Raw genomic sequence first — 20,767 nt, 5'->3', positions numbered from 1 at the left:
GAAGAACACTAGCAATGGCAGTGCAAGGTGCTACAATGATGTTGTTATGCCTCCGCCGGTGAGAGCCATGGCCGGAGGCGTTAAATGGTTGTCCATCTCTCCGTCCATAGAGACACTGCATGAAATAGGCCACGCCCATCACGGGGGAAAGCTCTCCATTCACTCCCATACACCAGCGTCATTTTACTTGAATTTAACATAGCTAAAAGCTGTTGTGTGGTGGGCTGCGCAGACGACAAATGTAAAACATCGCCAATTAAAGTTTTTTTGTACTATCGAGCAAAACAAGGAAGCCATTGAGAATTGGCGAGAAGAAAAATGTGGATCTAGCTGTCAAGGAAGTAAGTTGGAGTGTTCATCTTCCGTATATATGATCTTTGTGTGCAACACGTGACATAGGAGAAAGTCAGGATTCGGGGGGGTGTTTTTGTTTCCCCCCGTTTTGGGCATGGTTTCTAAATGATGATGCGCTCCGCAGTGCATCTATACCATTGGCTGTATATACGTATATGGTATATTGTATTTTAATTGAAATTGTGCTTAGCCCTCTAACAAAACAAAAGGCAGTTTATTGGCAACATTACAGAGGGTGCACTCCAGGCGGATGCTTAATTGATCAGGTGCGCGTGTGCACCAGTGCATAAAGGTCTCATTATGCTTTCCGCATCAGCGAGGAACGCGAGTGTCCGCACGGAAAAGTGACGTCAAATCAGCAGACACGCCCCTCCGCAAGGCTCCGTGCGGACGGTTTTTGCCTGGCCGTGCGCACCCCGAATTTTGTAACTACGCGGACGCGGACGCGGCTGGGCAGACAGAGTGGAGTTTTCAAGACTCGCGCTCAATTCCGCGAGCAGAAACCCACACAGAGTATAAAAGCTCCACACGTTTCCTCGTCAGGATTCCGTGTCTCTCATTTCCGTGCGGCCGGCCAGAGCGTCAAGCATAATCCAGGCTTAAGTCCACCTAACAACTAATCAGGGACTTTATTAACTAAAAACTAACACAAACTGTCTCTATCAATTAACAAGTCTGAGTCCTCCTCGCCAACTTCCGAGTCCAAATGCATGAATGCTCGAGTCAAAGTAAGAGTAGTAGAGTCATCAGTGCTGCAAGTCCAAGTCCAGTCACGAGTCCTGAAAATGAGTCTAGGACTCGGACTCGAGTACTACAACACTGTTCATAACACATATCGGATCTGTGTCACATGTGAGCACAAAATTTGAATTGGGTCACTTGTACCAGACAGTATAAATGAGGCCATAGTCTTTTCTATCGTCTATTTTTCTCTAAATGGGTGAGTTATATAAAAATTCACCCCCGTACTCACGAAAGTTGAAATGAGCTATATAGGCCAAAATCGTGTTTCGGTCCAGTCTGTAAACATGCTTAATCACTGTTACAAAGTGGGACATTTTAACATGGAGTGAACGGGAACAACGTCACTCAAGTGGCCATTCGAGGAACTACAGCTTTCAGCATCACTTGCGCAGCTTCCTCTGTAAAACCCCGAGCTAGCCCCACTGTTCCATGCTCGTTAGCGCAACATCTCAGGAACGCCTTGACGTGATTTCATTACATCTGGCACAAACGTCCACTTGGACTCAAGGATGAGCTGATTACAATTTGGTGGTCAAAGGTCAAGGTCACTGTGACTTCAAAAGACATTTTTGGCCATAACTCAAGAATTCATAATGCTAATTATGACAACATTTTCACACAAATGTCTTGTTGGATAAAATGATGAAGTGATGACACTTTATATATCTAGGTCAACATCACTGTGACATCATACTGTTTTGTGTAAAACTGTAGCTGAGAAATCGATCATTCTTGAAAAATGGTGGAAGTGCTGTCACTTTTGCATAATCACATTAATTATATTGATTTTGGACCCTAAGATACTGTGAGTCTGCCCTCTTCACGCCTGTTCCTCTGGTAGTCCACCACAAGCTCATTGGTTTTGCTGATATTGGGGGGATTAACACAGTGAAATACCATACAGAATACGTATAGTGTGGTATTTTGGTAGATACCGTACCGTACTGTGACATTTCATACATTACATCCTGAAGTGTGTGTGTGAGCTCAACCTTCAGCTGTCATCTCTGCCATTTGGAATACAAGAAGTGGCTTGTGCACATGCCAAATAGATCTTCCTCTGGTGCACGGGGGAAATGCCGGCACTCTGATTCTTTCAACCCAAAGTGGGTCTTTGTCAGACTTTGTTATGGCCAGTCTGAGAGTATTCATTGTTCAGTCCTTTGTTCACACACTCGTTGTCTTGTCTGACTTGTGTTGACGCTATGTGATCTCACACCCTGTCCTAGTCTCTCTCTATGTTCTGTCCTCCTCACACCCTGTCCCAGTCTCTATGTTCTGTCCTCACACCCTGTCCCAGTCTCTCTCTATGTTCTGTCCTCACACCCTGTCCCAGTCTCTCTCTATGTTCTGTCCTCACACCCTGTCCCAGTCTCTCTCTATGTTCTGTCCTCCTCACACCCTGTCCCAGTCTCTCTCTATGTTCTGTCCTCCTCACACCCTGTCCCAGTCTCTCTCTATGTTCTGTCCTCACACCCTGTCCCAGTCTCTCTCTATGTTCTGTCCTCACACCCTGTCCCAGTCTCTCTCTATGTTCTGTCCTCACACCCTGTCCTAGTCTCTCTCTATGTTCTGTCCTCCTCACACCCTGTCCCAGTCTCTCTCTATGTTCTGTCCTCACACCCTGTCCCAGTCTCTCTCTATGTTCTGTCCTCACACCCTGTCCCAGTCTCTCTCTATATTCTGTCCTCACACCCTGTCCCAGTCTCTCTCTATGTTCTGTCCTCACACCCTGTCCCAGTCTCTCTCTATGTTCTGTCCTCACACCCTGTCCCAGTCTCTCTCTATGTTCTGTCCTCACACCCTGTCCCAGTCGAGTCTCTATGTTCTGTCCCGTGTTGGATGTACAATGTGATGCTAGAGAAAGGTTGGCACGCGGCAGGTCTTTGGCAGTAATACACCACCACCCTGCACACAAGTGTAATGTACGGTATTGAACGCACTTCATACAGTCGATTATTTCAGAGTTATTGTCAATCCTGCCATGTTAAGCCCATTGAGGAGAGGATTTGGCTGGCCTGGCACTCAGCATTATTCGTACCGTGTCAGATGACATCACTTAGTTAGCTTTGTCCCGTAGTGTCATTCAGAGGTCAGAGGTCATGCTCTTTCTCAATTCCATCCATTCAGACAGTGAATAGGAATCCAGCAACAGCCTAAGGGGCCATTCAGACCAAAAGCGTTTTTGGAGCTGCCAGCGTCTTTCTGCGATTCATTCTCTATGTAAGGACGCGCTAGACGTGCTCCTCTTTTAATGAACGCACCTGCCGTTTAAACGCTGGTGGCGTCTCGTCTTTTTGGAGGAGCGCTGTGGGCGTTTTTAAGCTGAAAAAAGTTGAACATTAGAGGAAAAGCGCCCTGCTTGTTTTTTTCACTCGTCCTACCTTTTCTCCTCCCGAGGGGTTTTCAACGTCCGCTGCTGCCAGAATTCGCAATAATCTGGCTTTCATGTTGACAGTCAACAACATCAAACAGACAAAACCAGCTGGCTACCGTCCGTGTGGTCGTTGTCTCGTCCATTCTAGTGCGCGCGACTGCAGGGGAAAATAAAACGGAGCACTAAAAAACGCTCCGTGCGCTGTGTTTTGTGCACAATGGAAGCGCTCTCGACATGATTTTCATAGCGGTCTGACTGAAAAAAACGCTTTTGGTGTGAATGTCCCCAATAACCTTTATTTCTGAAGCTTTATGCCGGCATGTTTTCACATATCTAAACATGGAAAGTGTATGGTGCATTAGCAATGATATACTGAATTTGTTCAATTATGATCGATGCTTGGAGGGCTCCTTATTTGCCTGGGATCAGATCTTTGAATTGCTAGCCATGCCTTCTATTACCGGACTTACTGCTTCATTTGTCTTGGCAGAAATGTAATGTAATTGAATGTAGCTGTAGCAGCCAAGACAACAGGGTGTTTATGGCAAATCTGGGTATGATGCTGATGCAGTAGTTACAAGTGAAGGAGGAGCTCAATTTTCTGCAAAGTAGTATACTGTACATACATACGAATTAAAAGAAAACTACAAAGATGACTAATGAGTTCACTGCACAGTCGGAACATGTCTTCAATAAATCAGATTGCTTGGCTGAAGCTACCTGATGTCTAAATAAATGAAGGTTCCGACAAGGTGATGATGATCATACCTCACTGATAATATTTCTCACTCTCACCCTTCACAGACCATATACATGTTCTGTGCCCTCGCCCTCGTCTGTGATGACTACTTTGTCCCCTCCCTGGAGAAGATATGTGAGGTATGTACAGTACAGTATGTGAGGTGTAAAACTGTATGCTTCCTAAATGAAACAGCAATCAGCCACTCAAATCAAATAAAATGTCTTTATTAATCTGGTATGGTTCGGTGGGACATTTTATATATATATATATAGATCTAGATATATATAGAAATATAAGATATAGAATATCTTATATTTCGTGATAATGACCGGCTCGCTGTAACACACCATAACAGCTGATCTCATGGCGGTTGTCAAACCTACTGATCAGTTATACAGTAGGCTTGGGCCAATTTTCGATAATAGCGAATATCGATATATTTCCCGAATATGACAATATTTGATATTAAAGACAGGAAAGAAAGGAAGTGAACCGCATAGCAACCTTTCATTCCTTTATGACATGTAACATATGTATCTGAAACATAAAATACACTGACTAACATACTGTATAATGATTATAAAAAAAAAAGGGGGAAATAGAAATGGAACTGAGAGATTCCAGACTCATTCACATTGGCGAATTGGTTTGGTGATGTCAGGCTAACACTTTGTGACTAGGCTAACACGTTGTGACTTTGCTCTTTGAAAGGTGCTATAAATAAACATTACTTACTTACTTTACTTCCTTTCTTATTTACTTACTATGTCTATCCCTGGAGTACTCTTCTTCTCTTCTTATTAGTACTGTAGCTTATCCCTGAAGTCAAACATCTCGATCTTATACTTGTCTAAAAATAGCATGCTGGCTCTTGAATATAAAGCTGGAACTATCATCAAAATATGAGACGGTTGAGAGACTGTTTTCGTCCTTGTGGTTGTTAACATAGACATGAATATGCCAACTGATAATCTCTCTCTCTCTCTCTCTCTCTCTCTCTCTCTCTCTCTCTCTCTCTCTCTCTCTCTCTCTCTCTCTCTCTCTGTCCTTCCCTCTCTACCCAGCGCCTCCACCTCAGTGAGGATGTAGCGGGTGCGACCTTCATGGCTGCCGGCAGCTCTGCTCCTGAACTCTTCACGTCTGTCATAGGTAACGCACTCGCTCACCTCGTCCCCCCCCCCCCTCCTCCCTCTCTTTACAGCCCACAATACACGGCGCCATAGCCGCGTTGCGGAGGAATCGTGCAGGCCTTTTAGTCTATGCTTTAATGCTTTTATCCCAGGAGACTGGCAGTAAACAAACATAAGCTTTCAGTATATTGAATCGCATTAAAACCATCTTACATAATGAGCACTGGCAGAATCGCTGCTGAGGAGCAAAGGGCGTAAGTGTCTTTCTTTTTCTTCTACTTTTTTTTTTCTTTGCTTTGATCATGCGTCTATGTTCAGTGTCGTATCTATCTGAACCAAACATCAAGGAGTACCTATAATATGAAGTGCATTCACTTCAAAGGCCACACGTCACGCTACACTACTGTATCCATCATGGTGAAGATTGTGATCTTGGAGTCCAGCGGGTTTTTTTTTTCACGACATCGAGCATCAAAGCTCTTCTGTTTTCCTATAGCCAAACTAACCTTCTCATCCGACCTTTTTCGCCCAGTTACATAAACTGTCCAATAAAAATCAATTCCAGTCAAAAAGGTCTCAACAACAGCCAGTAAACTTAAGGGTTAAGTAATGTAGGCGGGACCAGCCTGGGGGTACAGTATGTGAAATAGCAGAGTCCTCGATAAATGAGCAACTTGTTTGAGCTGGAGATACCGACTGATTATTACAGACACAACATGGGTGGGAGTCTTTCCATCTCTAAATACCTTCAGTTCTGTTTAGTTAACATGGCATAATGTAGAAAATTTTAAATCAACAAGTCAGATGGAACTTTATCATTTCCATGCAAAGTGTTTGTGTGTGCGTGCGTGCGTGCGTGCGTGCGTGCATGTGCTCGTTCTATCCCCAGGGGTGTTCATCACTAAAGGGGACGTGGGTGTCGGGACCATTGTGGGCTCAGCCGTCTTCAACATCCTCTGCATCATCGGTGTGTGCGGCTTGTTCGCCGGCCAGGTATGATGTCATACAGTAGGTGGCATTCCACCGCCGCAACCGAGTCCGCCGTTGACCCGATGGCATTTGCACAGGGTACAACAAACAAATGTCACCTTTAAATATTCAACCACATAAATACAGGGTGGTAGTAGGACATAAATGTATTCATGCTTATAATTGTGCACTTCGCAAATGATGTTTATGCATGAACTGCTTCTGTCTAATTGCTCATGCACCAAAAATACTGCGTCTTAGCGAGCATCATTTAAAATATATATTTTTTGTTTTCTCTGTGAACGAGTAGCTCTCTGTTCATGTTTAAATGTGTGTATGCACATTTGATTATTCGCATAACGAATGATACTGCATAGGGGTAAGACTCTTCCTCACATTGCCACAATCGTCAGTTCTGAAACACAATAAAGGCGCACGCACGTGGTGATGCTGTGAAACGTTCTATTCTTTTCAGGCAGGTTTTTGTTTTGTTGCACATTTCTGCACCGTCGCACAGCGGAATGTTTCTGTTTTTCTGTTTTGATATTTCCCGTTTAAGAGTCACAATGAGGGTTTATTTTATTTTATCCTCTGTCATCAATTTACCAAACCAGCCAGACGTGCAGCATCACATCAGTCGATCCCCCCCCGCGTCCTTAGTGCTGTGTGCGGCATGAGACTCAGAGCTAACATCAAATAATGCTACCTCTCCTCTCTGATGCTATCTGACACACCAGGGCCTCGCATGGAAATAAGCCCAACACAAGGAGCGATCTGCTCCGAAAAATATATGCACTGGACTCCAAACAGTGATGCAATCACAGATTGTGCATTACGTGGAGATAGTGAGGGAGAAGGTAGAACGGGGCTTGGAGACATGGGAGGGGGGGGGGGGGGGGGGGGGGTGTTAACATTATACTCTCAAGTTCAGCCTTTCCACCCTGCTACTGTTTATCACCTTTGGCTAGGCTATCCATAGCCTGTTTCTCCTACAAAGCACTATTGTACAAAATGTAATGCTAGTAGTATAACAGGCACCGCAAGAGCTTACAGTGTCTTCATTGTGGGCAACTTCTCGGCAAACATTTTCCAGCTTTGTTAGTGCTTCACTTTGCCCTCTCCCTGCCTCACAGCAGCGATTGATTCCGCAGCTGGGAGTGGCACATTCAAGATGTGACCTCTGACCTCCCCCCACTTGTGTATACAGTATGCGTGCTGTGTGGGCAGGCTGGGATGCCGAGCGTTATACTGTACACAGCGTTAGTCATGCAGCTGTGGGCTCCTGCATCGATTACGTAAAGTCGATAAACACACCGGCACCTTTTTCCGCGTAGGATGGTACTGTAAGTTGGCGTTTGTAAGTCGCTGTGAGCCGCGAGGTCAAGTGAAGAGCTCCTACACGTTCACATCAGTATGGTAATGGAGTCAGAGGCGTTTTTCGTTCCTCGTTTCTTCCTGCGTGACCTCAAGCGAGGGTTTACTACAGTGTGAGAATGTGTGAATTGATGCTGCCGGCTTTCTTTTTGTACGTACGCTGGTCTTCTCTGTGTGTCTCTCTGCGTGCAGGCGGTGAGGCTCTCTCATTGGACGCTTCTCCGAGATTCCATTTATTACACGTTGTCTATCATCGCCCTCATCGCGGTAAGGGTTTACACACACACACACACACACACACACACACACACACACACACACACACACACACACACACACGTGATACACACGAGCAAGAGTGTAGTGCAGTGATACTCAACTTGCGGGCCGCATGTGGCCCGCGATGGAATTGCAATTCCTTTTTTTTTTTACAGTGCACCTGAATGCAACATGCAAGATGCCCACTGAATAAGTGTCCAAATGTTCATGTCATTCTGGCCAATACTCCACTTCTGTTATAGCATTACAGTTGGGAATATGGAATATCTTTCAATAATCTTTGATTTAGCTGCTAAATTGTCAAATACCGCCATCTGCTCGCTACCCAGGCACTTATGTATGTACTTAACCTAACTAACTTAACCTAACTAACTAACTATCCGGTGTGCACAACATTGTCAGACTAAACTCCGGCTGACACCCCAAAAACCTACAATCCGCTACAGAAAAAAGTATATTGTTTGTTTATTAACTGGCCCCTGGCCTTCTATCATTTCACAAAAGTGGCCCCCGGGCAAAGCAAGTTGAGTATCCCGTAGTGCGTACACACACACACACACACACACACACACACAGAAGTGAAGTATGACTGCAGGAACATGCAGTACCAATGGCTCTCACTGTAGAACACATTGAGCTAATTAGTACAGTATACATTCCCTGTGTGCAGTCACTCTGGGTAACGTCGCCTACATGGTAGAATGTTGTCAGATTCACAGGCATGTTTCCAGCAGGCACATTTCCACCTCTCTACAAGTGGCTTTTTAGCCGTCACGGCAAGATGCTCCGTGTTGCAAATGGTTGTGAAAATGAAAATTGCTCCTGCTGCTTCCATTTGACAGTCATTATTGTGTCATTAAGGTTTTCAAATAGCATGTACGCGTGTGTGTGTGTGTGTGTGTGTGTCTGTGTGTGTCTGTGTGTGTGAGAGAGAGAGAGTGTGTGTGTGTGTGTGTGTGTGTGTGTGTGTGTGTGTGTGTGTGTGTGTGTGCGCACACGCGCTTGTGTGTGTGATTATGCACACACACCCATGCATGCAGTATGTGTGGAGTATCATCATGACTGTATTTTACGAGAGACAGTGGGGGAGAGAGAGCGAGAGTGAGAGAGGGAGAATTGAGAGAGAGAGAGAGAGAGAGAGAGAGAATCAGCTGGCCCCTCTTTTAATATGACACAGATGTCGACAACATCACTGACTCTAATTAGCCTAACATGCTATACTGTATGCCAGCCATGTTCTTTTAGATTCAGATTCACTTTAATAGCCTCAGGAAGTCAACAGATTACATACAAGGAATTTGACTTAGAGCAAGTATGCAGCGTAACGGTCACATCAATAGCAGAAGTAGCATAGCATAAATAAAGTTATTCTGATTCTGATTAAGACAAAAACAATACAAAAAGACAATCACCAAAATTTAAAGTGCAGTCTTTTAAAGTGACATTAACTTGGGATCATGTCAGTGGGGAACCCGGCCTGTTATCAAGTCAGCTGTGCTCAGGGGGATTGGGGTCTGATAAAGTCCTTATTCGTGGATTTGTCTCCACTTCTGAACATTTCCTCTTTCTTCACGACAAACACACACACAAGCACGCACGCACGTCCATACACACACACAACACACACACGCACGCACGCAGACACACACACACACACACACACACACACACACACACACACACACACACACACACACACACACACACACACACACACTCACATTAGTATGACATGGGATAATCTAGTATTTTACATAGTAAGTGTTCCGACACAAAACAAAGCAAAAAGTAGACAGGGACACGCACATCCAAACTGGGCCACACTGGGCCTGGGTGCTGGATCCAAAGGTTACTTACAGTGAAAAAAGAATGATCTGCACACCAAACGAGCTCCCGTTAGGTTTTTTTATTTGCAAACAGCGTGACGTTTCGGGCCACACTGGCCCTTCCTCAAGACGATTGGTGTGCGGATCATTCTTTTTTCACAGACACAAAACAAAGCCTTATAAACGATTGCCAAAAAAAAACAATCTGGGTGTTTTTTCCAGCGACTTCCTGTCTCTAATCTAAAGGTCACGGTTTGACTAGTCTTGCTTGCCAGACTATCTCCATTTCCCGCTGTACCAGCGCAGGAGAGTCTGGCTCCTCTTACTCTCACTCTATAGTGGAGGGAAAAAAGGCTCTGTTATCTTTACAACCATCCACCCAAAGTACCAAGCAGGCCTACTTTATTGCACAATCCAAATCTTCGTCATTTTCGGCGTGTTGCTAGCTTGCGAGCTAGCGTTGTTTTTTAATCACAGCGGCAGAGGCATTTGAGAGCGACACGCAGGGAGCAGAAAGGGATTTCCCTTTGCTCCGACTGAAATGGTCGGCACCAATGGCCGAGCTTATCCACGCAGCCTGCTTCCAGTGAGTCAGACTGTGGTTTGACCTGACCCTTTTCTGGCAGTCTGAGCTCTGGACCCGTCATGCCCCCTAGTGGAGAAGATTGCAGAATTGATTGAACTCACAGTTATTTGACCCCTACCTAATGTACCCTCTTTGCCTTTGTCTTGTCTCAACAGTTCATCTACGATGAGAAGGTGTCATGGTGCGTAAGCAGCCTCCACGGGGTATCTGAAGTATAAAATACATAATCAAGCGTTGCGCAATTTTTCACTGACCTTGTTTCTGTGTCCAGGTGGGAGTCTCTCGTCCTGATTCTCATGTATTGCGTCTACATCCTCATCATGAAGTGAGTGCCAGCCTCAGCAATTCCAACACCTTCAGCGAACGCTGTGCCGTTTCCTTTAATAGACCTGTTTTGTTCATCTGGGTGTTTTACAGGTTTAACGGTCGGGCACAGCGCTACTTTGACCGCCGGAAGAAGAGTTCGGCGAATCTGGCCAATGGGCTGACGGGAAGCACTGACCTGGAGGATAATGTGTCATGTGACGCTACTGCTGTCCTGCTCAAGAAAGGTAACAGAAGCGGATGTGGTTTTTTTGTGTGAACTTTTAGAGGACCCCTTTGAAATGGGATGGAAACATCTTGGGGATCAAACTTGTGGCATTCCAATCCAGAGTGTTACTTGCTACCACATGTAGTGGTACTGTGTATGTGAGGGTTATTAGACTTTTCAGATGCAGAAACAGAATTCATTTATTTGTCAAGTGCAATAAATATATTGGATTGGTAGCGTTGGTGCAGAGACATATCAACAAGTCACACACATACACATAGTAAAAGGTGGACCTCACATGCACTTGGCCGTGCAAGACACACAATAGATAGTAGACTATCATTAAATGTTTAGCTCAGGCTTCCCATGGAGGTCTGGAAACTCTGGAAAAGTACAGAAAATTCATTTGGTCATTTCCAGGCTCTAAAGGTTTGTGAATTGCACAGAAATGTCTGGAAAATCTCTACAAATACTGCAAGTAATACTCATAAGACTAAAGATGTTATGTTACATTACATACTGTAGTTGTGCACTGTAAGCTCATGCATCATAATATATATATATTTTTTTATAAAGAATAGTCATTTAGTTTAGATTATCTTCCTCTATTTGACCAGCTATTGCCTGTGCGGCCACTGTCAGCATAGGTTTGATTGCACACTGACCAAAATCGTCAAATCCGTTCAGGAAATTAAAGGCCTAAAAGGTTTAGAGTGGTTTAAAATCTGCAGGGTCACTGTGAACAGTCAGGTAAACAACATTGGGTGATATTCCCCCCCCAGCTAACTTCCACTGTAAGCCGTCTGTACTGATGGTGGACGAGCTGCTGTCGGCCTACCCCCACCAGCTGTCTTTCTCCGAGGCTGGCATGAGGGTGATGATCACCAGCCACTTCTCCCCCAGAACACGCCTCACCATGGCCTCACGCTTGCTCATCAACGAGGTAAAGACACGCTGCTGGAGTATGCATGCACGTGCATATGTAGATATACGATGTTGGGGGAGCTATGCTGAAAGTCTAGATTAACAAGCCACCAGTTACTTCACATTGGAAGATCTTGAGCTGCAGCAAAGCTATCCTCCAGAGAAATAGTAGTTGTGTTATTAGTTACTTAGAAAAACCACTTCGATCAATTTATCTAAAAATGATCATATCCACATCTGCAATGTCATTAGGATGTGTTAACAATAATTGTATTATATTTGATTAAAATGGAAAGAATGTTCAGACTGTGTCCAAACGCCAACAGCTGCCTCTCAGAAACTAAATGGAAACGGAATATATACCTTTCTGTGTTTGTCTCACTCCTGTTATGTTCACTGCAGCACTTGTCTGCCAGTGTCTGCAGTCTGGACCTAAATCCAATCCAAACCAAACCAAAATTAATTTCCATATCATTTTTCGTCAAAGCCACAGGGAGCCACTGGAGGGGGCTAAAGAGTGGCTCCAGAGCAGCAGGTTGCCTACCCCTGTGTTAGAATCAGAATCAGTGGGGGGCAGGGGGGCTTTGTTTGTGGGGTCCCCTGTGGATGTGTGGCAGAGGGGGAGGGAGGGTGGGGGGGTTGTTTGAGAGCTTCACAGCCATGGGGTAGAAACGGTTGAGATGGCATTTGATGGAGGTTTTGGTCTTGACATACCAGAACCTTTGGCCAGATGGAAGTCTTTGGAGGAGATGGTGGCCGGGATGGGAGGGATCATTGATGATCTTTCCTGCTCTCGTCCTGGTCCTGGCGTGAACACATCCAGTAGAGACGCCAGGTGGAAGTGGAAGTGACACAAATGAATGTTAATTGTTTCCAGAGACAACGACTGATCAACACCACCGAGACCCGAGTCAACCGCGTCACCAACGGTGACTCCGACTCAGCGGCCAGGGCCCAGGAGAGGCGGGGCTTAGAGAACGGGATGGGCGCGGCCGAGAGGGGGCTGAACGGGAGGTGCCGGCTTCAGACGATGGATTCCGGGAATGAGCCGCTGAACGAGAACGAGGATAACGAGAACAATGAGAACGACAAGGAAGGAGAGGGCGAGCATGACAACGACGGGCCTCTGGTGCCTTTCAGAATTCCAGGTGTTTGATTCACACAAAAATAGCATTACATGTTTGACTGTAATATTTGACTTGATTGTTTTTGCATGACTATTTTCCATTTCTACAGTATATTTGAATAATTTGTCAATATCACCGTCTGTTTCTGGGTCCATTTTGTTGTTTTGTGGTGTATTTTGGATTTTTCCTTTAATGGAGCCACCAGTGCAACTTTTACCTTTATCATTGCTGATTGCTTGTTAATTGATTTCTTTTGTTGCTATCCCTCCAGCGGGTGTGTGTAACAAGCTGAAGTGGCTGTGCATGTGGCCGCTGTGCCTGCTCCTGTTCTTCACTGTGCCCAACTGTGCCAAGCGGCCCTGGGAGAGGTGGTTCATGGTCTCCTTCATCATTGCCACCATCTGGATCGCTGGCCTCTCCTACATCATGGTCTGGATGGTCAGTCCGGTTTCTTTCTTTCTCTCTCTCTCTCTCTCTCTCTCTCTCTCTCTCTCTCTCTCTACACACACCATGTTGTCAACACAAGCGCGTCTTTACACAATGATAAAGTCAATGATGCATTTGGGGGTTTGTGTTCTTAAGTTCTAGTTTCATCTAGGCCAGTGGTTCCCAAAATTTTCAAAGCCATGTACCCCTAAAACATTCATCCTCCTGCTATGTACCCCCTCTACCTCCAGAGGGTACTAAATGTGTTTTTTTTTTGCGTACTCCCGAAGTAACGGGAGGAATAAATGATCTGAACAAAAATGTCCCGTAGTCCCATAGGGCAGTGGTTCTCAAATGGGGGTCTGGGAACCCCCAGGGGTCCTTGAGGGGGTTCCAGGGGGTCCCCAGCCAGAAGGGAGGTAATTTATTTTCACTATAATTCCATTCCTACAGTAAGTAACACAATTTGTCAATGACTATTTTGGTCATGGGTTTTATACACTTCATGTACCGGTAATCATTTCACTATAATTCCATTCATAAGTAACACAATTTGTCAATGACTATTTTGGTCATAGGCTTTATACACTTTATATAATAAAACATCTAAAAACATCAATCTTATTATCATATGGGGGACCGTGGGACCAAATCCTATCAAATGGGGGTCCGTGGTCTAATTTGTGTCAGTGTAGGGGTCCTGAGGGTTATGAGCTGTGTGTAACGCCAGGCAGGCACTATCTACAAAGTGTGCCAAATAAAAGAAACACCTGCTCTTCCCATGAAATAGACTGTCAAGCTGAATCCAGGTGAAGGCTATGATCTCTGATTTCATGTCATGAAACCACTTCAAGGGGAGGAGAGCTAGGGCAAATAGGCAAAGGCAAAGGAACAGTTCACCCAAAAATAAGTGTAAGTAGTGAAGTACAAAGTAAGCCAGTATTTCACAGCTGAAGTCAATGGTGACTGTTTTTGTCTCGAGTTGTGTTGGTGGCAACCTCCCTGTGTGTTTTACAGTATGGAGAAATTTCACCTGTGTTTCAACTGGCATGCGGGTGAGGAGAATGATGACAGAATTTGTATTTTTGGGTGAACTGTTCCCTTAAGAAAGCAACAACAACAACAATGAATTAATTTTGTCAGTAATTCAAAGAGGTCTTTCTGTTTGGTTTCAGGTGACTGTGATTGGCTTCACTCTTGGCATCCCTGATGTCATCATGGGCATCACCTTCCTCGCAGCGGGCACTAGCGTCCCGGACTGCATGGCTAGTCTTATAGTGGCACGACAAGGTACAGTACACACTCACACACACACACACACACCATGGGATGTTTAAATCAATATCCATGCTGACTTAATTAACCCTTTTCAGTTCTGTTGAAAATTCCCAAATTCTACCACTAGGAGGCATTGGTGTGTATAATTGCTTACATCATGTTCAAGAGGAGAATGTGTACTTTCAGATCATATAAATGATGTTATACTTACTTGTAGTCAATATTTTTAATTAACAGAAAGAAAAAAGAGTCTTAAAATCAGTTCACTCAGAAAGACTTGTCCTTTCCACCATTTTATGTTCAAATTAAAGAGAAACTTAGAGTGTCTGAACTGTCCAGCATGTTGTGGGGAATGCAGAACAGAAATCAGAATGTATTTATAATTTTCTGTTCAAAAGATACACATACTTTTGTAAAGATTTAAAAAAATAGGGAAATAATTCTATGCTATGCTATTCTAAATAACGATATGGGCAAATGATGCTTGCGTTCCCTTTTATAGTACAGGAAGTCTCACCTCAAATACCATACGCAAATCATCTGATGTGATCATATGATGGTCTATACATATAAACTTATGTATAGATTATTTAGTCAACTTTCATTGGATGTTTGATCAACATGTTTGATGTTGGATCAAGGGACACAAACAGCCAATGAGCTGTGTGTATTGTAGCACCATATTTGTAGGAAAATGCTTGTGAGTGTGACATCATGGGAATACTATGCATAGGCAAAACGCTATATGAGCAGGAGCGGTGGTGCTCAGCAGAATATCGCTCGTCATAACTGACCTGCTGACTGCGTACAGACCTTGACAGTGTTCTTCTCCTTGCCTCAGGTCTGGGAGACATGGCCATCTCCAACTCCATAGGCAGCAATGTCTTTGACATCCTGGTGGGACTGGGCCTGCCATGGATGCTGCAAACACTCTGCATCGACTACGGCTCCAACGTGAGTCTCTCTCCACTCGCCCAGAGGAGATGACCTGACTTAGGTCTGACTTAGGTCAGAATAGAACAGAGGAGAGACTGCCAGACTTAGATCAGAATAGAACAGAGGAGAGACTGCCAGACTTAGATAAGACTAGAACAGAGATGTGTTGGTGAACGATAGGGCTGGGTATGACCCAGCACCAAGTAGTATCAAAAATTCTGCAGTCAAACGACACCTTTATTCGATCCTTTTTGTACACAGATATAGTATGGTTTCGCTCGCAGCCAATCACCAGAAGCGTTCTTCGATTTAATGCGACTTGTGATTGGCCCACTACCACAGCAGCTACAACCCATACAGTCTGTGGGTGGGGAAGTTGAGCGCGGTGTATGTGTCAGAGTTGGCAGTTCAGCGTGCAGAGATGCCACCAAAACGTTCAAAAGTACAGCAAAAAAAAGTGTCAAATGAAGTACTCGATTGGTATTGGTATCCCTTTAAAGGTACTGGTATTGGTATCCCTTTGAAGGTACTGGTATTGGTATCCCTTTGAAGGTACCGGTATTGGTATCCCTTTAAAGGTACTCGTATTGGTATCCCTTTGAAGGTACCGGTATTGGTATCGCTTTAAAGGTACTCGTATTGGTATGTCAAACAACAGCAGTAGCGAGCACACTTCAAAATTGAAGTCAATCAAGGTGCAGGGCCAAGGTAGAAAACGTACAAAAGATGCCAATGCTGATGAAGGCTACCTGCTGAAACGCGTACGTTGTGCTGCTGTACAAGCTAAGTATTAAAAACTGATATTGGTATCCCTTTAAAGGTACTGGTGTTGGTATGCCTTTAAAGGTACTGGTATTGGTACTAGTATCATACATTCTTAAAAGATCCCCAACCCTAGTGAACAATAGGCTGTAGTATACTGTGCGGAGTTATTGGAAACTTTAGTATACTGGTTGTGGACAAATGCACCTTCACAGTCACTGACGGAGTGATATACAGTTTGCCACATTAGAGTTTGGAAGATTTAGGTTTGTATTCATTGTAATTATGTCAGACTGCTGATTATTCTCCACAACAACAAATATCACAATAGGTGAATTCACACAAGGTCCACAGCTTCATGAAATATGTAATTAATCATGTGTCAGGATTAAACAACTGTTGAATAACTTTTCAGACTTTGGAGATCCCCATAGCAACCTTGAGTATATTCTGTGTTGAAAATAGAGAGAAAAAAGTCCTGACTTATTTTAAATGAGAGCAGCGCAAATATGGACTATTAGTTCATAACACTTTGTTTCTGTGTCCTCAGATCCATCTAAACAGCAGAGGACTCATATTCTCTGTAGTTCTCTTACTGGCATCAGTGTTCATCACAGTAAGTATTGTACTGTATAGGTATGGATCGACCCCGTGACCTCTGTAGCTTGTCATCCCCTCTCTTCCCTCTCTCCTATCTGTCCAGCCTCTCGCCACTTCACACTTGCTAATAAAACATAAATAACTTAAAGATCCAGTGCAATGATTTCAACTCACTCAGGTGGACTGTTTGGTGTTGTTTTCTAACACAATGAGCATACATTTGATAGTTGAAGCTTGTAAGACAGATTAAGAACCGAACCTTCCACTGGTTTGAGCTGAGCCCCTGAGCTGTTTGCTCAGGAGCTACTAATCAGAAGGTTGGTGGTTTGATCCCCGGCATGTCGAAGTGTCCTTGGGCAAGATACTGAACCCCAAATTGCTCCCAATGGTTCTGCCGGCACCCTGCGTGGTAGCTTGCCGCCATCAGTGCGTGAATCATTGACTATACGGTATGAATGTGGGTGAATGTAGGCATGTGTTGTAAAGCGCTTCGAGTGCCGTGGTCGCTAGACTAGAAAAGCGCTATATAAAAGCAGTCCATTTACCATTCATTTACCATAACATTATTTCTATCTTTGGGGAACAAATATCCACCCAGCAACAATGGAGGCACAGATTAATTTGGCAAGTAGCTGGCTGGATACCTGATTGACTGTGCATAGTTTCAACCAATCAGAGCATTCATTAAAACCTGGGTGTAGGTGACATCATCATCTAAATCTGTTTGATTATTTTTGACAACCATGCAGGGGGAGAGTTTTTCAAAGGCCGTAACTGAATTGTATAATAATTTGGGTAACTTAACATTAACGGGTCGTTTGTTAAATTATACAATGAAATTGAGAAATGCATTTCTCATTTCACTGGATCTTTAAATATTCGTTTTTAGTTTGATAACATGAGGCCTAGTGTGGAGACCAAGTCTTCACCTGTTTGTTATTTATTTGTTTGTATTTATTTGTTATAATCAAGTCAAAAGCATGACTGATCTTTAATGCCAGGTTATTTCACCACCTGTTGCTCTATAGAAGATTTTGGATGAGGTTTAGTTCATCTTTATGGACCACTTGAGACTACACCCCCCCCCCCCCCCCCCCCCCCCCCTCCCCCTCTCCTCCCTGCTCCCACCCTCTCTCTCCTCCCTCCAGGTTCTCGGCGTCCATTTGAACAAATGGGTTCTGGACCGGCGACTGGGCCTGGCCTGCCTGCTCATGTACGCCGTCTTCCTCTGCTTCTCCATCCTCATCGAGTTCAACGTCTTTATCTTCGTCAACCTTCCTATGTGCCGGGACATCCACTGATCCCAGCCTCCTCCTCCTCTTCCTCCTCCTCTGGCTGGCGCTGATTGAGGAGACCTTCTCTGGCTTCCGGTTCCGTGGCGCCCTGGAACCGAGTCTCACCTTCTTCAAATAGAAAAATAGAGCTCTATATGATTTATGTTTGGTGCAATATACACAGGAGAGAAAGGAGAGCAGAGGTTTTTGGTTTTGGGGATGGGACAAGAGGCACGAGAAGAGAGTCCCAGCCGTGACGAAGGCGATGCCGACCACTTAGCGAGCAGCGGAGATTGCTGCCGATCCTCGTCTCACGAACGGAAGAAGCTGATTGGTGTGAACTAAATTGTATTAACGTCGACAGTAGGCTACTGTTGGTGAAGAAGCTGCTACTGTAACTCACTGACTGACTGGTGGAGAGAGAGAGAGAGAGAGAGAGGGATCTTGCGCTAACAGTGGTTTTTAGCCAATCGGATTGTTTGTTACTGTTTGTACAAGTTTGGATATAAGCATATGATTAAGGTATTTTTAAGTTAAGACTGGCTTTCTCTGTATATATTTGAGGGTTATCTCAACACTAATATTAGTTGATTTATGGGATTTTCTCATGCACAACTTGATCATTCCTGCGAACCCGAATGATGCGATGACAGTGACAATATTGTGTATTTTACTTTAGCAAAGTGCAGTGACTTGGCCTGCCAGTGATACACCAAAATGCTTCAATATCTCTTGATTGCTCCGTACCAGTACTCAGCCCTAACATAAATTGATATAGCATGCTGTACTAGCCACAAGTCAACTCCTTTAGCTTTGCACTGAGAGAGAGAACCTAGATATTTAACACTATTGCTGTAGAGTCTATTCGTTTGTTGTTTTTCTTTCTTTCTGCAGACATATCCAAGTATATGTTGGGTATATATATTTTTTCTTTGAGATAACCCAAATAGGAAAGGAAGCTCCCTGGAATTGAAATCCAGCACTGTCACTTTATTGATTAGAGATATTATATTATCATTGTAAAGCGTCTACATGAACATGTAACTACTGACTTTAAAGTTCCCTCTAGACTTTAGACCTCTTGTACTATACAAAAAATAGTTTTTAGTCTCTGAGTTGAGTACAACATTGCTACTTCTTAAAGACAAAAGTATTTTTAGAATCGGTATGAGAGCGGTACACTGTCAAGAGAGATTTGGACTTAGGTGTGCGAGTGTCTGTGTCTGTCTGTGTGTGTGTGTGTGTGTGTGTGTGTGTGTTTGTGTGTGTGTGCGTGCGTCCGTGTCTGTCATTTGTCACAATCTCGAGGGGAACCAAGGTTACCACTGTTACTGGGCAGACATAATCATGATTTATTTATGAATTAATTTATTCAAGGATGATGTCACCAGTTTCAGCCCTTTGGATCATGTACAGTGTATTAAATGGAATGCTTTCTGTTCTTTCATTATGGAGCTGTACATTGTACTGTACCTAATATATAATCTAAGTACTGGAAACTGACTTGATGTTTATATTTAAGAATAGAACTTTATAATTTATAAGTTTTGTATAGTTCAGAAAGATATCGCGGCATTTGTATATTGTAAAAAAAAAGAAGAAAAAGCAAAGAAAAAATATCTTGTTTTTGCAGATGATGCACGGCATGTCAACCCAGCCAGTTGGGAGTGTTGTGATCCGGGGAGATGGGACTTGATTTCCCGATCACTGATCTTAACATGGACGGGAGGGGTGGAAGCCACTGCTAATCCCCGGATTGTTAAGATCAGCGATGAATCACACAGAGTTATAACAAGGAAGTAAAAGATTCACTTTCAGAAAAATAATAGTACTTATGCCATCAGACTGATGGCAGACAACCCTTTCAACTTGCACAACCCATCTTTTTCTTAAGAAGTAATTTAACTCTTCTGCCATCCCTTGTATTTGAGGCTTTGAAACCAACGCTTGTGGCCATTTTCCTGCTTGTATTTGAGCCAAAACACAACCTTTTGTCAACAGTATTGCCACTCTGTTTCAGCATGCGTTCAACCAAACGTGGAAAACGTAGTTTTTGTTTTGTTGTTGTTGTTGATGATGTTGTTGTTTTTAAGCCTAAGGAGATTCTTCACTGAGAATTCCCATGTGATAGTTTTATGAAGGCTTGCCAGTTAAAAGCATCCTCAGTAGATGTTGGTGGGGATAAGGCTGTTATTTTACAGGTACTGTAGGAAGTAGATTGGGTATTTTCAGGTACATAGAGAAAAGTACTGGTTGGTTTGCATGCCTCTTTCATAATTCAAATGATTTTGTGTGTAATTGTAATGCATTTCCAAGATCAAAAGGCACTGTTTTGATGATGCTGTACATATCAGAGGGATACATGCTATTATAAAGGCAGATGTTGGAATAGCTTCTGATGAGATGTACACAGTGTTTAGAATGTAAGCCTACAGCAGTTAGTTTTCAACGAATCAGTGTCGTTTTATGCTCATGTCTTTTGAATTGTTTGTAAATCATTGTGTTTTTCGTGAGGGCCTCTGGGCAG

General features: G+C 43.8%; 1 protein-coding gene across 1 annotated transcript in view; it reads left to right on the top strand.

Moving 5' to 3' along the window:
- LOC310794185 (sodium/potassium/calcium exchanger 3-like) overlaps window positions 1-18,267 on the top strand; it is a gene marked incomplete at both ends in the record, with an annotated part of 62,797 nt that extends 44,530 nt beyond the window's left edge. Inside the window, 14 exons of the mRNA XM_083656118.1 lie at window positions 4,280-4,354; window positions 5,282-5,366; window positions 6,237-6,340; window positions 7,883-7,957; window positions 10,537-10,562; window positions 10,653-10,706; window positions 10,799-10,932; window positions 11,696-11,856; window positions 12,715-12,985; window positions 13,236-13,402; window positions 14,566-14,680; window positions 15,510-15,622; window positions 16,917-16,982; window positions 18,115-18,267. Coding sequence (XP_083512244.1) covers window positions 4,280-4,354; window positions 5,282-5,366; window positions 6,237-6,340; window positions 7,883-7,957; window positions 10,537-10,562; window positions 10,653-10,706; window positions 10,799-10,932; window positions 11,696-11,856; window positions 12,715-12,985; window positions 13,236-13,402; window positions 14,566-14,680; window positions 15,510-15,622; window positions 16,917-16,982; window positions 18,115-18,267 — 1,599 coding nt within the window. The remainder of the gene's footprint in view (window positions 1-4,279; window positions 4,355-5,281; window positions 5,367-6,236; window positions 6,341-7,882; window positions 7,958-10,536; window positions 10,563-10,652; window positions 10,707-10,798; window positions 10,933-11,695; window positions 11,857-12,714; window positions 12,986-13,235; window positions 13,403-14,565; window positions 14,681-15,509; window positions 15,623-16,916; window positions 16,983-18,114) is intronic.
- Window positions 18,268-20,767: the final 2,500 nt, after the last annotated feature.

The sequence above is a fragment of the Poromitra crassiceps genome (assembly GCF_964638095.1).
Source record: "Poromitra crassiceps genome assembly, chromosome: 19".
Classification (NCBI taxonomy): Eukaryota; Metazoa; Chordata; class Actinopteri; order Beryciformes; family Melamphaidae; genus Poromitra; species Poromitra crassiceps.
The sequence above is the reverse complement of the archived record's forward strand: the minus strand, read 5'-3'. Positions and strand labels throughout refer to the sequence as shown.